General features: G+C 33.3%; 1 protein-coding gene across 2 annotated transcripts in view; it reads right to left on the reverse strand.

Moving 5' to 3' along the window:
* Nucleotides 1-636: 636 nt before the first annotated feature.
* The window catches only part of UBE2W (ubiquitin conjugating enzyme E2 W), a 70,703-nt gene continuing 54,196 nt past the window's right edge, over nucleotides 637-17,143 (reverse strand). The window contains exons 5-6 of one of the 2 annotated variants that reach the window (XM_047074047.1): nucleotides 14,958-15,033; nucleotides 637-6,015 (exon numbers count right to left, since the gene is read on the reverse strand). In XM_047074047.1, the coding sequence (XP_046930003.1) occupies nucleotides 6,002-6,015; nucleotides 14,958-15,033 (90 nt within the window). In that variant the 3' untranslated portion in view covers nucleotides 637-6,001. Of the gene's footprint in view, nucleotides 6,016-14,223; nucleotides 15,034-17,143 lie in introns of those variants that run through there. The other variant, XM_047074046.1, reaches the window with a different exon arrangement.

Consider the following 17,143-nt stretch of genomic DNA (forward strand, 5'->3'; position numbering starts at 1 on the left):
AGGTAAGGCAGTTTCATGCCCCTGTGAGGAGTGAGGTGCTCCTGGGGCAAGCAGGGCCCCCCTGGATAGAGAACTTAGAATATCAGCAGAGCATTCTTCCTGCTGTGAATAACTGAGATGCAGACAGGTATCCTGATTCTTCAGCCTCTCCTCTGCTTTTCTCATAGTTTCACGAGTCACTCATCTACATAAGTTAGTTGATCTATGTGTATACTCAGGAAAGTATTCCAAAGGTCTCTATGGTATGTCCTTATTAATCTAATAGAACTTAAAGTTCAGCAACCCTAGACTCATGGTGGAACTCTAAGCAAGTGCTTGGGTCTCAATTTCCACCTTTTCTGAAGATGCCTGTGTTTCAATCAGGACTTCTTCAATTAAAGCATGAAGAACCACTAAAATATACTAGGCTACACTGCTAAGTGAACATGATCCATTAAATAAACAAGTGGCGTTAGGGACTATCTTCGTGCTGTTGCACCTATTTTTGGAAATGGACATGTCACTGTTTCCACAAACCTTTGAAGATCGCAGTCCTCTGTAATGAGAAACTAGTACATAAGTAAATTTTTACATTATTATAAACTACAAAGAGATTTAATTATCCAATTTAATATTCAAGTCTACATAAAAAAAAAATCAATGACAACTGCTTTATTATTAAAAGTTACTGAATTCCATAAAGCACACAATGTAATTTATATTCAACTAACAAAAGTTTGGTACATGTATTTAAAAATATATAATATATAGATTTATGTCTTAACATTTATATTCTATTCAAAAAGCAGCAGCTTTACATATTTTACAACTTGAATTTATAAAATATATACATCCACCCTATTCAAATCCTCAAGCATGAGCTTCCATTCCTATTAATAAAATGCACAGTCTGTATTTCTGAATATTGAGAGAAAAATGGTACCAACTAAAAACAACAAATCCACTTTAACTTGAACATGGACTTAATTCTTGGCTACCAGATAACTGACATGATAATCTGTTCCATTAATGATTTTACCCCGAGAATGACAATCAATTTGCATTTATGTAAATAATCTGTGGTTAACTATTAAGAGACTCGCATTTATATTCATGGTATCTGACATTCTACCACATTCCTCACTAGTCTTGTTTCAGGCTTTAGAATTAGAGAGGTGGGATTATTCAATCTTTCCATTTACCAGGAAATTTGACAAGTGCGGCCACACCTAACAAGCCAAAGCCCAGAACCATGCTTTGCCTTTGAGAAAACTGCTTAGAATTACTGCAGAAGCAAACTTTTGACAAAACCCTGACAAAGTATGCACCAAGAAATAGAACAAGAACAGTTTCTCTTTCTCCCTGTCAACTGCACTCAACTTGCACAACTGCAGTTCTTGAGGTATGGTAAAACATACCAGCTTCTAGTCAAGCTTTCCTTCCACATATTCAAAAATGTCTTCAGATATTATATTGTTTTATAAACAATTTTTTGATAAAACAGTCATATAACCATTCTGGAGATTCATCCTCAACTATCAGTCCCAGTAACTTTTGAGAATTAAAGTCACAGAGAACACCTCAATCATCAGGACGATAGTCAGAACCAGAACTTCAACTTTAAAGATAAAGATCTAAAGTTTGAAGTACATGTGTAGACTCCACGGGCCTCTAATGATAATGATGCATACAAGCCTGTCTTTAATGCAGTTCATGCTGAGAAAATTAAAGTCTCCCACAAATTATTAAAAAAAAAGAAAAAAAGTTCCAAATCTCAAAATGGCTTAGAAACTTAAATGGAAAAAACACTTTTACCAAAACAATTAATTCAATTCATTTGGGCAATAATTAGACTTTGGGAGAGTCACCATCCAAAAAGTAAGCAAAACTCCCTTAATATTAGTATTTAAGAACTAAATTACAATTAACAGCTCATTTATCAAGTAGTCAATTATTCAATAAATTTAGCCACCTACTCTTGAACTGAAATAAAGTATCAGAAATTCTACATATTTTATCTGTAGGAAGGAGTCCTCTTATTTAAGAAAAATTTCTGATGTAATTTCAATAGTCTTCCTTCTCTGGATTCCCTAACCTCAAGAAAAGGAAGGAGGAAAGAAGGAAGGAAGGGAGAGGGAGAGGAAAACTTCTGGAAACTGCTGAAGACCGACATAGTGGACATCAGTGAGAAGACAGGAAGAAAGAAGAGAGAGAAAAAACAAGACTGCAAAGAGGATTGGGCCAAGTGGTGCAGATTAAAAGACACCTTCACAGATCTTAATCATGCAAAGGCATTAGCATAACACAGAATCGTGCAGTAGCTGATTTTGGTAACAGTGAATCCTTAGAGAAGATATGGGTAAGCCTCAGTTCTTTTAGAAAACCAATTTATATACACTTAATAATCCTAAGCATTCATCTCGAATATGTACAAAAAAATTAAATAAAAGTGAGATCAAGAAATATAAGCAGCAGTGACCATAAAGGCTTAGAACTAGTGACACTGAATTCTTTATTTAAAAAAATTTTTGAACACACAGTACCTCCTCTTCTCTTCTATTTTTAGGAAGAAGTTGTAACAAGTTTAAATATCTCAATTCTCAAAAACAATAGGCTTTTTAAAAAATAAGATTTGATTACCAGAAACAAGTAATATGTGGTTACATACCATTTTCATATCACTACTCATTTCCATTATTTGTCAATTCATCTTTGATGCAATCTGGAAATAATTAAGCAGTCACTAGATACCTGTTTTAGAATCTGAAGAAATTATTATTCACCACAGGAATCTAATGATATATATTTGCATATATTTAAAATTTCAGAAGGGAAAAAGTAATAAACTATTCTAGTTATTTTATACCAAATATTTATATACCTAGTCAAAACAAATAAGGATTAAGGTCTTTCTCCAGATGAACCGTATATAAAAGCTGTTTTTTAGCATTTTCTTTTGGGGATTAAAAAAAGCTTTATGTCCCTGCTAGCTAAAAGGAGGAATTCATACACTACAAGTGAGTCCTTTAGAGGTGAATATTAAATTCCTTAAGAGAACAGCCATAAAATGTATTTTAAAAAATTTATCTTAAAAAACTGAAAACCATTTCTCTCATTAAAATCTATGGCATTAATACCTACTTGACATAATATTTTTTTTTTTTTGAAAGGGCACCAAGTTCATGATATAAACATGCAAAATAAGGAAATGAATGTATCACTGCCTTAACAGAATTTGGCAAACCAGAAGAATGGCCTTAAAATAAATAAATAAATAAATAAATAGAGAGTACATATTGTCTAAATATGAAAGTATAATTCTGTAGGCCTATGTAGCAGACAGTGCCCCATAGAGCAAGGGAAGAGGGAAGTAGCATATTCCTATGTACATTTTCTTGGTATTCTGGTTGTCGTTCAACAACGTGTTACAGAGAAATAGTTTATTATTACAAAGTCATTAATTTTGCTCTCTAGATCAATGACTTAAGTAAACATCTTATGTCTTTTAATAATGTAACTTACATTTAAAATCAACTTAATTAAATCTAAGTGCAAAGGAGTTTCCAATAATTCCTAAGTTCAAGGGAGTAATGTAACGAATAAAGTGTTATCTTATTGCAAATTTTGAATGATTGGTATTTCTATATTTTAGGATATTTCACCTTCTCTTTAAACCGTAAAGTGTACTGAAATTATTTGGTTTCCTTTACTTTCCTCTGCTTCATTTTAATTTATTTTATGATATCTCTAGGTAGAGAGAGAGGTATCTTAAAATACTGCTATTTTTATTTTACAAAACTCAACTGAGGCTATATACCACCTATTAATCTACAGGACAGCATTGTTCATCTTTGACCTGGTATATTAATTCCTTTGGTGAATAAATGTCACAGGTCATTTCTTTATAAAAGAATTTTAGTAAGAGGACCAGCATTATGGAGAAAGACTCCCCCACCCCCACAAATGATCAAGTCAATCAGTTTGGAGTTGTGTAAAATATGAAAAATATATAATTTGTCACTGCAATTTTCATATTAAAAAGCAGTTAAAAACTAAGAGTAGCTCAAGCATTCCCAAAAACATTTTTTGTCTTGGTTAAACAGGGCAACTAATAAGACTGATAGAAACTACTGTGAGAACTTAGGTGTATCTAGTGAAGAAAGAGCAAAAATGTGTTTAATTTCAAAAAGTGGTAGTTGCTAACTATAGTATAAACAGTGTCCACAATTTGGTGGCTGGCCATAGTTTTAATTTGTTTTTCAAGTTATTTCTACAGCAGACATATTTTTGAAGTCTACCCACCCCTGAGTTCAGCAATTATACTTTTAGAGTGTAAAATTATATGCCCTTAATTAACAACATGTACAAAGCTACAAAATGTCATCTATACAGAGATTAAAAACAATTTTGAAAATACTCCTCGCCAATTATTGATTGGATGGTTTTGCTGGGGTACATACTTCAAACCTTTCAGCCAATTGGCTTTTACTTTTAAGCCCAAATTGATTCATATATTTATTCACTGCAGGATATGTCAAAAAGAGTGCAACAACAGGCATTAGTAAAAATAACATTGTAGTAGAAACAGATTTTTGCATATGTGAAAAGGTAATTTATAAAATACATAATCGCTTTTTAAAAAGAGAACCTAGTTGCAGTATCATTAACTTACATGGTACTGAGAATTGGACGTTTCAACAATTTTTTTCTATAGAAAACTTTATCTAGCTGTAAGCAAAGTCTTTTAAACAACAAGAAAACAAAACTAATCCCTCCAGGAAAAACTGTATGGTTGTGTGAGACAAATAAGCAAACATACCATTCTATAGTGTACTTTTGCCTAAATTTTAAAATAAAAATGTCCACACTCTTTTGTTAAAACATTAAGCCTCTGTCAAAAATGTATTTCTTATTTTAGGGTACAGGATTAAAGGACATAATGATACTTACAAGTAAAGAAAATTTACAGGAAAAAACTTGACAAAAATTTTCCAATTGAAGTACTGTAACATTCAATCTTGACTTAAAACATAACAAAAGAAACAAAATTGCAAACAAAAACTGTTTATGGATTTTCCAAACATAAATAAATGAAATAGTGTTTAGGCAGTAGGGCTCATGCTGATGGCTAGCAGGAAGTAACAGAGTGTAATCTACTTGGAAAAACTGTTAATGTACAAATAAGCCCAAATTATGGACTGCAGCAGTTGAATCATCACTGCCATTTTTCTTACTTCCAAAATAAAGCCTTGATTAAACCATTCATACCCTATATTACTCATACCTTTACTTCAGATATTGAGGAACTATATACAACAAATGAATTTATTTTCACCATAGGGATAACATATTGTACCTCTCTGCCAATGTTACTTGAAAACCTTCCATGTCAAAACAATTTGACAGCAGATATAAACAATTCAATAAATACGCAATGATCTTTCATTACAGTCCTTTAAAGACGCATGTTAATTCATGCCGTTAACCTTAGGATCACAGTGCATAGAATCCAAATATAAACAGTTGGGGTGACTTTCAAGGTAATGTTGGATCCCTCACTTTATTTATAATCCCACTATAACCAATAAGTTCATTTCATAGGCCCTATCATGCATTAATCATTGGGTGGCAGGAGTTAATGAAAATTTTTCCTGTTAAACGTCCATTGCCGGCAATGAACGTCCCAAAACCGCCAAGGAAGTCATTGTTATTGCACAATACATGAGGACCTGGAACTTTTCCAAAAGCTTAAAAAAATAAAAATAAAAAATGGAATTATATTTGACATTTCCTGACACCTGCATTAATACTGTATGACTAATAAAAGCATGTCAGTTGCCTGGACTGAACCAGCGATCAACATGCGCCCAGAATGCACACGAGTAAAAATGCAGTAAAAGGAAGTAGTCTTCATTGCCTATAGGTCACTTCCAGTCAAAGGTTAAAGTTCAAAGACTGAATGATCAAAGTGCTCATTTTCTCAGTAGGACTATCTTCTGCTAGGAGGATGATAACAGTGGCATCAACAAGTATCATCTTTAAGAAAAGGAGAAAAAAGATAATTAAAAAAGTCAAGCCTGCATAAGTAAAATCCACAAGCTAGCCTAACATAGAAATAATTTCAAGTAGCAAGAAGAACATGATTTATTTGTCTGACTTGCCTCCCCCAATCCTTGCAAATAAAAAGTCCAATTTGTGTTCAATTATATAGTGACAAACACATTAAATTCAATTCTTTCATGGAAATGTAGTTCACATAGATCTTAACTGATGCATTAATTAGTGTGTTAGTGCTCCTTAAAATAATAAATTGATATATGTTAGTACATATTCAGGATTTATCTCTCAAGAGTTGTTTTAAGGGCCACAATTTTAAATTATAATGAGACAGGAAGCAAACTCCTGACCAACAGTGTCCTACTATTTAACACAGGATAATACAAGTTGTGCCTTTAGCCTATGAAGGAAATAACTTCACAAATAAGGTATGATCTCCAAATCAATTAATACATAGTCAATGTTATTAATTTCTCTATGGAAAATACATTTAAAAATACATTTTTCAGCAAGTATAGATACATATGCAAATGAGGTTTAAAAAACTAAAATAATTTAGTAATGACTTCTGGTAGCCTCAACACATCATATTTATGTAAGACATGAAATTTGGGGATTCATAACTTATTTTACAAATTTTATTTCACAAGACATATCTGAAGGATTTATTTTGAGGACTGGTTACTCTTCAGAAAGAGGCTTTAGAAGGAAGACTAGTAACAACTACCCAAGAATTGTGAAAGCTCTCTAAAACATTTCTGAAAAATTGGCTAAAATACTTTATAAAATATCCATGTTAGGATCAATACACTGTTAATAAAATCCCCATTCCCAATGATTCAATGAGAGCTAAAAACCAGTATATCTGAATTCTCTGCTAGGCAAACTCGTGGAATATTCCATCCCCTGTACATTAAGGGTGATCTAAAGGGTGAAATATATTGGATTTTTAAAATAAATCTTACCTAAATCATTAGAATTCTTTGAAGAAATAATATCTTTAAGAAGGAAGTAAATGGACAGTTTATAGTTTCTAAGTGTCACATGAAAGTATGTTTCCTCAATTACTGTGGAACTTGGAATACAGAGGAGATACAGATGTCATGGATGCAGAATATAAAAAATGTTAAAACAGCACTTTTCCAACAGAGTAATTTATAATATTAGGGTCCTTGAAATTAATACTCAAACTAACCGCCCTTAGATCTCTAAGCTAAGGGACTGCACTAAATTCTGATAGGTCAAACTTTAAGTATCATACCATATGACAATGTATAAAATAAAAAGGTGAGACAAAATTCAATTTGAACATCATATACCTAGTTAACTGCCAAAAATAAGCTTTTATTTCCAAAGATATCATCTCTGATAGGTGATACTGTAAATGTATCTGCATCAGGTTGTTCATTTTGGAAGTTTTTCAGTATAGTGGGCTGCTGTAGAATGTGCTACAATCCACCAAAATGAGTAAGAAATCCATACAAAGCTATTCTCCCTACCCTAATCTCCACTCTGGATCAGAAGTTAAAAAAAAAAAAAAATTAGAGGACGAATATGATACTCCCTGCCTTAAATACTCTATCTTTAGAGAAATAAATGTACTAAGTAAGTTTTGAAAATAGAGTTCCATGATCTCTGATAGCTGGACCCACAAGGACACATGGATTTAACATTACAAATCCATCATGGCTGTAAATAACCAAAGAGTCTATGAGCAAATACTTAAGTATGGAGACAAGTATGAGCCAAAGCCAGGCAAACTTTTTCCTAGGAAAAAAAGGCCATCACTAAGAAGCAAAAAACTCATTTGTTAGCAAAAGGAACACAGTTTCCTAACTAGATGAAAAAGATTACTGAATACCAGGATGACCTACAAAAAAAGGTTGTTAATAAGATCAAGACAAATATAGGTCTATAAAACATGGTCAAATAACACAATATATATAACCTCTTGAATAAAGTATTTGTAGCAAAATGAAGGCCTGGAAAAAAAATCTTAGATTAATCCCTTAAACTTTTTTTCTGGAACTGTGTAAGCGCTTATTAAAACTATACCCTCAAATATAATACACAAATCACCACTTCCAAAGAAGTGACATCTACCATGGCTAACTTCACTAGGCTTCTGGGAAATATGAGTGGAAGAGAACTATATTAGAAGCATGTCATTTAGTTCTCCCGAGTATAAGAACCATCCCATTATAATGGACACCACAACCATCATGTTATATTGGAAACCACCTCCCTGGATATTCCCAGGGACAAAAGGAACACAGTAATAAGTCAGTAGATATGAAGTGGGATCCGAATTCTAAGAAAGACAAAAATAAATCTTTACAGTTAGGTTTGTGTCTTAACAGTTTAGGGAATTAAAATTTTACTTTGATGAACCAGTTCAAGAAAGATTTCACAACAGACAACAGAACTGTTATCTAGCAGGAAATAAAGGGAAAAGGCTGTTAAGCTGCGTAAACATTTGGACTTAGGAATTTAGAAAATGATTTTGTAAGGTAGTGCAAATAAAAAGGTTTACACCTAACATAAGTAGTTCTATAGACTACTATAAGTTCTATAGACTCTATAAGTACTATAGTTCTATAGACAGCTATAAGACAGGAAGAAAAAGAGTTTATCAATACTAGTCTGAGACAATTTTATGTTCCTATCCCCTTATAATCCTTAAAATTTTACAGGTCCAGCTGAATGGAACCAGAATGTAGTTTAAAGTTTTGTAAAAAAAATAAAAAATAAATTAAAAAAAAAAGAGAGCAAGGTATTCTTCTACTCCTCCCCAAACTTATAAACTCAACAGTTTACTGGACATAACATCTAAACATTATGCCAATCTGTTTCCTGTAAGCCTAGTTTTCTGAAGCCAATACTCAATAACAGTCTTAAGCTATACTGCTCAATTCTCTTATCACCTTAAGGAAAATGCTTCAAGAACCAGATCAGTACTGCCATTTGTGAAAAGCAATCATTATGAAACTAAGTTATATACATTCAATATGGATCCCAGGAAACAGATGGATCATATTATTAATGGATTCTATTGGCTATCTTCTTGAAATATTTTTATGATTCCATAAAAAGATACTTTTTCTCTTTTTCAAGAACAATTATGTCTGTTTTGATACTGAACTTTAGGCTCATTCATTCATTTGTGTGCTAAACTGGATACATTTGTGCACTAAACTGGCTACCATCTTAGCCCTGAATTATAGGTAAATTCCCCTTATTTATGCGGAAATGAGTTGTCTACTCAAATACCTATTTTGGTTAGTTCCCTTTATTTTTTTAACCCTATTCTCTCCATTTAACCAATTTTTCAAAGCATATGGACCCCTGGCCTTAATTTGCAACACAGAATATTTGTATCCCAATGGCCTTAATTCTTTAGTGAAAAGAAACTATCAAAGAATTCTGGAAAACAGGTTGATAGTAAACTTCAAGTAAGTAACAGTAAGGAATGTGTGTTCACATCTCAGGAAATTTTTGCACTTTAATATTACGGAGCTAGAGAAGAATCTCAAAAGAAATGCAGAAAGAAATGCAGAAGATATGATACTACAAAGAGAGTAACAGTAGGGTAGTAGTGACTGTCCTACATTTTCAAAGTATACTAACAACGTGGAAGATCACAGATTTAAGTTGAAAGAGGCTTTTTTTTCAAGCACCCAACACTGGTATCTATCTGGCAGCTCAAGTCTGGTGTATCAGCAGAAACCTACTCTTCCAAATCCAGGAGATCTTCTGAACTGCTGAATTATTGTTTTTCATTAATAGTGGCATTCATCCTGCAGCCAGGAAGCCCTCTCAAGTGCATAGATATTATGAAACTAAACCCAAACCTTCCTTGTCTCTTTTGATTACAAACACTGACGAACACTCTGACCCACGTTGACCCAAGGACTGTGGAGCCTATACCTGAGGCCCACAATTCTGCTTGGGCAGAATTCAATTTCTTCTAGAAACTGAAATGTTAAGTGTTTCAGTAAGTTCATCCAATTCCAAGCAAGTCTTTCTTTAGTCTCTGGATCTTTTTGTTTAAGTTTGTAGGTCATGTCAGGACACTGGCCTGACCTTGTAGCCCTTTCAGAATTAGATGATGCTAAGAAATAACAAGAGTCCATATTTCTTGGTAATTTGGTGTTATAAGGAGAACATGATTGATCAATGAAGATCTTTTGGAACTAACCCAGCTAAACAGAAAAACATATAAGCTGACATCTGGAAAACTCAAAACAAAGCTGACGTATTCTGCTTTATGAGTGAGAGTATGATTACCTTTTTGATAAGATTTTTCAAATTCAGCTGTAAGGTCAAGGTGAGCTATTTCTCACATTGCTTATAACTGTCACTCTGAAATGTATAAAGGCAGAGATAATATATGCTACACAGCTGAAATGCTTTAGTTTTTAAAGATGAAGGAAAAGTTCAAGGAAGACTGTCTATACCCACTCACCTTTATGAAAGAGCAGCTGCTCTATCATCTCAAAGCATAACTAGTATTACCCTTTCTTGATTTCATATGATGGTCACTCATGAAGCAAACTGTCGATTTAAAGAGATTCTGGGAGGGGAATGATTCAGGTATGCAGGGTTCAAGCATGAGTACAAAACATACTGAGTTAAGAACAGTCACTGTAAATCAATAATCTGAGAATGTTTTAAACAGAATTATCTGTAAAGGAAAAAAAAATGTATCTGTACCTGGGACTGGAAACTGAGCTAGAATAGTCATAATTTAGTTGAAATACAATCCAGTCCTTTAAAGATGGCTAATTTGTATTTTGGGGGCAGGAAGGGGGAGAGACACTTTTAGTCTGTTTATTGGTAAAATGAACTCCTGGACACTAAGAAGCTAATTGACTTTGAAAAGCCTCTCTTTTCTTAGTACTTTTTGGCTAAGGTGGAGAATGTAATAGTCCAACCTATTAAAAGACTTTTTCTATTTTAGTTACGAAAGTATAAATTTCTCAGTTAACAGATAAAAACTATTAACTATGAAAAATAACTTCTATGAAGTGTATTTTGTTTTAAATAATTAATTTTATATTTCTAGTTTCACTATGGGACTTTTCTCCATCTCTTTTTTTTTTAAAGTTTATTTATTTATTTTGAAAGACAGAGAGTAGGGGAGGGGCAGAGAGAAGAGGGAGAAGGAGAATCCCAAGCAGGCTCCACAGTCAGCATAGAGCTGGACATGGGGCTCAATTCCATGACCGTGAGATCATGACCTGAGCCAAAACCAAGATTGGATGCTTAACGAACTGAGGCACCCAAGCGCCCCTCTCCATTTCTTATTCAACAGCACGTAATGAGAAATTCTGGGAATATTCTTGGATAAAGGACTTCTCATAAGTCCTTTTATCTATATAAGGCAGCATCAGAGGGCCTGAAAGACTGTATCTTTCTGAAATTTCCCTACCAGGGAGTAAGGAAGGGAAAATGTATGAACACACTGAGGCAAGATAGCAGTTTATACGTTCAAATTATATGTATTTTTAAAATTCATCACTCCAAGACAATTTCCTCTCAAGTTTTATTAGAAAACACAAGTGGCTTAAAATCTATGGAAAAGACAACGGGGCATTTTTTTATGATTAGTGGAGTTTGAAACAGAAGGACTATACTATCTTTAGAACTTTGACACTTTAAAACATGTTTGATTTAGTGTGTTTGTCAATATTGATTGACTAATCTGAATTTTTGATGAATCTGGGACTTTCTATGCTAAGATACAGGGTCTGTGACACTCAAGAATTTTTTTTTTTTTGGAAGGAAGAGGTAGTTTGGTGTTTGGTCCTAGGCAAGAGGATGAAAAAGAATGACAAGCCAGCAGTGTAAATTGAATTAAAGGGCTGTTTACTTAAAGTAGGGTCTTAAATGTTTTAGTAGACTTTCAGTGCTCAGAAAGAATTCCTTAAGTCTGCTTATTAATTCATTTTATATGGAAACCTGTCCTTTTATATCTCAGAATCCCTGTAACGGTAGTCCTCAAGCGTCAAGCTCTATCAGAATTATCTGGGGATACCTTAAAGACTAAAACAAAACCAGCATTCTAGGCACAGTAATAAAGTTTATTAAATTCTTTAAAAGAGAAAGCAATCAACAAGACTTTGCTGAAGGAGTTCCTGAGGGTGTGTGTAGTGGAAGGATTCGTTGAGGTAGGTGTGTTTGTGTGCATGTCTGTGCCTGGAATGAATCCAGGCAAATAGTACATAAGATAACAAATAGTGTGTATTATAAATAATCCTCCACTGAACATTCCATGTATAAAACACTTCCTGTTTTAAAAATGATTTTCTTAGGATTGGGGCACCTAGGTGGCTTAGTCAGTTAAACATCCGACTTGGGCTCAAGTCATGGTCTCACAGTTCGTGAGTTCAAGCCCCGCATCAGGCTCTGTGCTGACAGCTCAGAGCCTGGAGCCTGTTTCGGATTCTGTCTCCCCCTCTCTCTCTGCGCCTCCCTTGCTCACCCTCTGTCTTTGTCTCTCTCAAAAATAAATAAATATTTAAAAAAAATTAAAAGATGATTTTCTTAGGATGGATTCTCAGAAGTTGGTAACTCAGACAAAAGTCTTGATCTTAAACTTTGTTAAATATTGCTGAACTTGCTATACCATCAACAAATACGAAAGCACTATTTTTTTTCTACTCTTTATTCTTTTCCAAGATTGCACTCATTTTATACAACTCTGCCAATTCAAAAATAATTTCAAAATATTAAATCTGTAATTATTTTACTGTGAAGTTTTTGGCCAATGTTTTTTATTAATTGTATTTATTATGTTAAGCAACTCTCATAAATGGTCTTTTTTTTAAATTTTTTTTTTTTTTCTCAACGTTTATTTATTTTTGGGACAGAGAGAGACAGAGCATGAACGGGGGAGGGGCAGAGAGAGAGAGGGAGACCCAGAATGGGAAACAGGCTCCAGGCTCTGAGCCATCAGCCCAGAGCCTGATGCGGGGCTCGAACTCACGGACCGCGAGATCGTGACCTGGCTGAAGTCGGACTTAACCGACTGCGCCACCCAGGCGCCCCAAATGGTCTTTATTTTTAATAAACTGTAAGTGTTTTTCACATTTTTAAAATAAAGGTTGGCTGTGCTTTGAGGTTTTTCTAAAAGGTTTAAATTTTCATACAACTCTTTAATATTTAACATTTGTGATTCCTTTTGATTTCAGAAATTCTTCCTTCCTCTAGAGATGATCCTGAACTTTAAGAAAATATTTTCCCTTGTTTAAAAAAAAGTACTTACTTCAATCCACAGGAAATATTTTATATATGAAGTAAAAATGTAAATTTTTCTTTCCCAAAATGATTACCAACTTTCTAACAGGTTAACTTACTAAATAATTTTTTGCCTTCTGATTTGTGACACCTAATTCACCATATATTCAAATCTTATATATAAAAAGGCCTAGGAAAGAGTAATTCTATTTTGATGTCTATTCTTGCATTAATATGTTTTGGTATTTAGTAGACCAATTCTCTTTCATTATCCTTTAGTCCAAAATCCAAACTGCTCTTCTCACCTATTATTTTTTTCCAACTTTCAAGCACTCACCCATCATTCCACTGGATTTTTACTAAATTATATTAAACCTATAATTTGAAAATTATATAATACTAGTTTGTCATCAAATATCTCTATTTTTTGATAGCTCTTACAAGTTTTGTCATTTTTTCTTCTAGGTCATCTATAACTGTCATTAACATGAGTATTTACCTTTCCATGGTTCTTAGGGGCATTCCTCTTTCACTATGCTTTCTAACATGTAACTGCTGGCATAGTGCTATTGTATTGATTCTAACCATCACTTATCTCAACACCTACAGAACTTTATAATTTAAAAAGTTTTTAATTGACTCAAATTAACTCAGGTAACAGAAGGTTTCACAATTGATAGAAAGATAAGGGGGGGAAGATCATATTCTTACTAATTAGCTGTCAGTTCTCATTTCTTTTTTTTTTTTTAATTTTTTTTTTAACGTTTTTTAAAATTTATTTTTGAGACAGAGAGAGACAGAGCATGAATGGGGGAGGGTCAGAGTGAGGGAGACACAGAATCGGAAACAGGCTCCAGGCTCTAAGCTGTCAGCACAGAGCCCGACACGGGGCTCGAACTCACAAAACGCGAGATCATGACCTGAGCTGAAGTCGGCCGCTCAACCGACTGAGCCACCCAAGCGCCCCAGTTCTCATTTTTTATTAGGCTAACATTTAAAAAAAGAAAAATAAAGGAAATGCTCTGATGAATACATCAGGGTGGTTTTGTTCACTCCCTTCAAAAAGTACACTGAAGAGTATAAAATTTTTGTTGTGAATTTCAAATATACCTCTTTAAGGAAGAGGTGAGGTCAGTTTAGAAAAGACTGGCAGTTTTCAATTAAAAAGCTACCAGCACTCTCCCAACAGAATCAGTAAAACAAAATCAGGGAGAGTACTGTATTCATACAGCTACAATCAGAAAAACCACAAATTTTTGAGGGCTAACTATTAGAATAGGAAGAGCTTTATTTAATGGATCATCTCTTACAATGTGATTCCCCCTCCTGCCACTAAGAACAGTACCAGAATTAAGTAATTACAAAAGACATCAAAATTTCTATTTTAAGTTAACAGGTTTCCAATAACTAATATCAATTTCACTTAAAGATTATTAAAGACTCTTTTTTAGTGATAAAATGGTAGCATTTTAGAATGTTAAAGTGATTTTAGATTTTACTTACATGATAGGTATGATTTTATGTGCCGCATTAAAAATCTAGTCCAACGTATCCATTAAATGTCTTAAATATTTTAAAGACTCTTCTCTATATTACAAAATTACATCAGTTATATATTCCCTTCTTTTCCCCAAACAGATATATAATCTTTCAAACCAAAATGCTAAAATAAAACTGCTTACCATGATACCACCATTTTGTTTTCTTTGGATTCTTGTTACATGTTCGAACATAAAAAGAATTATCTGGTGGTCGTCTCTGAAACCAAAAAGAATTTAAATAGATAAGAAGTTATAAAATAGAAGAAGATTTAAGGAGGCAGTTTTAATAAAAGCTTTAGCAGAATTATTACAGACAGCATAAAAAATACAAATGTTTATGTGGCACAAATGAATATATTCCAGGAAAAGTAGAGTCTTGACACCGAAATTAAAAAATAAAATAAAATAAAATAAAATAAAATAAAATAAAATAAAATAAAATAAAATAAAATAAAATAAAATAAAATAAAAATAAAATAAAATAAAAGGTATGCATGTGTGATTTGGATTAGGTTCCAACTATTAACCCAAAGTGGTAGCATTAGGTTTTAAAGAATTTTGCTTTCATTTATCTCCCTAGAAATAATTTAGTAATTACTTCTAGAAACTAATTAAAAAAAAAAAAAGAAAAAAAAGGCAGAGAAGTCTACTTTACTAGGTTTGTCTGAGAAACTAACAGCAACTTATAGACCTCCACAAAGAATTATGGTTTTCCTGTAAGATAGTACCACCAAGGACAAACTAAAAGATTCAGTTTCCAAACAATATATAAAAAGAAAAAAGGGGAAAAGCTATGTTGGCATTTCTGCTATACATATGTCCCGACTAGCATAATATTAGAAACATATGGCAGCTCTCCAAGGGAGCTATAGCAGGAAAAGTGATGCCAACAACACTGACGACAGATTATGGAAGGGAATTTCGCTGAAAATGTTGGATACTGGTTACATAAAACAAATATGTGACTCTCTACAAAAATTTGGAAACATGTCAAGTTTGTACTAAAGCCATTGAGGGCAGGTTAGTAGGTAATATGATAGGTCCAACCAACAACTAATGGCGAGCAGGACTGCCTTAGACAACAGGAAGGGAGACAGGCAGTCCACTTGGCACTTCTATAACTCAGGTACAGAACTCTGATCTTAGTTGAGCCTTATAACGCTCTTATAAGTCAATGTTAATAGTGATTTAACAAAAGGGAAGAGTAGAGTATAAGATGTTAAACAGCTATCCCAAGATTACCCTGCTGACACAGATTAAGAAAATACCTGAAAAATTAGTATTATGAAATGAGATGCCTGGCTACCTCAAAGAATAGATGGTCTGTTGCTGTTTGTCCTGCAAAGTCATAATCTGTGTTCATGTGGAATAAACTGCTACCACTGCAACAAATTTCATAAACTCATTTTCTCTGTATATTGATTAGAACCCAATCTTCAAAATACATATACACACACACACACACACACACACACACACACACACACACACACACACACGTTTAAGGAAGAAAATACACTCATTCTATTTGCTTAAGTCAAGAATACAACCAAAATACTAAGTGATCACAGAGACATGGTTCTTAGAAAAATAAAGTAACTATACAAAAAGATGGATTACCAAAATTGTTTTAGGAACTGAATACAAGCTGGAAAGTTTGGATAATCTATATTACAAGGGCACTGAGAATAAATGGTAGATTACTGAAAGCCCTCTCAATATCAGAAATTATTTTTAACTACTGAAATCTACTGACATAATGGATTTAAATGCCCTCAGTTTAGGGAACCATTCTTGCCTGTGAAAAAGAAAACTGGAGTGAAAGAATTATGACTAAATCAAAGTTCCCAAATGCTTATAGTAAAAATTAAAATTTGTATTCAACTCAAATATTAAAGTGAAACTCACAGCACCACATTGGCCACAGAGTAAAATTCACCTCTTTTAAAAGAAGAGCTTTTGGTGAGTAGTTAAAAGATTTTTAAAAGCTTGTTTGGAGCTAGATCCCCTCAGTTTCAAACCAAGTTTCCTCTTCATGTTTGTAACCTGTACTTAACACAGTAAAAACAGCACCTAGTAGGTACCTACGAAATGTTTGCTGAATTTTCCTCATATTTCACAGAACTAATGTGGCCAGAATTCTACCTTCCAGATTATTATCTTGTTTAAATATAATGAAGTTTATATTATATAACATAGCTTGCCAATAATTTAAATGGAATAATTAGTCATTTACTAACTACGCAAGAAAACTAGAAAACTGAAATGTGAATAGTGAGGATTAGAAAAGGATACAGGAGGTAAAGAATATAGTCATTTCTAGCTTT

This window comes from Lynx rufus, unplaced genomic scaffold (genome assembly GCF_022079265.1).
Source record: "Lynx rufus isolate CCGP_SWC_20201006 ecotype Redwood Valley unplaced genomic scaffold, mLynRuf1.p SCAF_12, whole genome shotgun sequence".
NCBI lineage: Eukaryota > Metazoa > Chordata > Mammalia > Carnivora > Felidae > Lynx > Lynx rufus.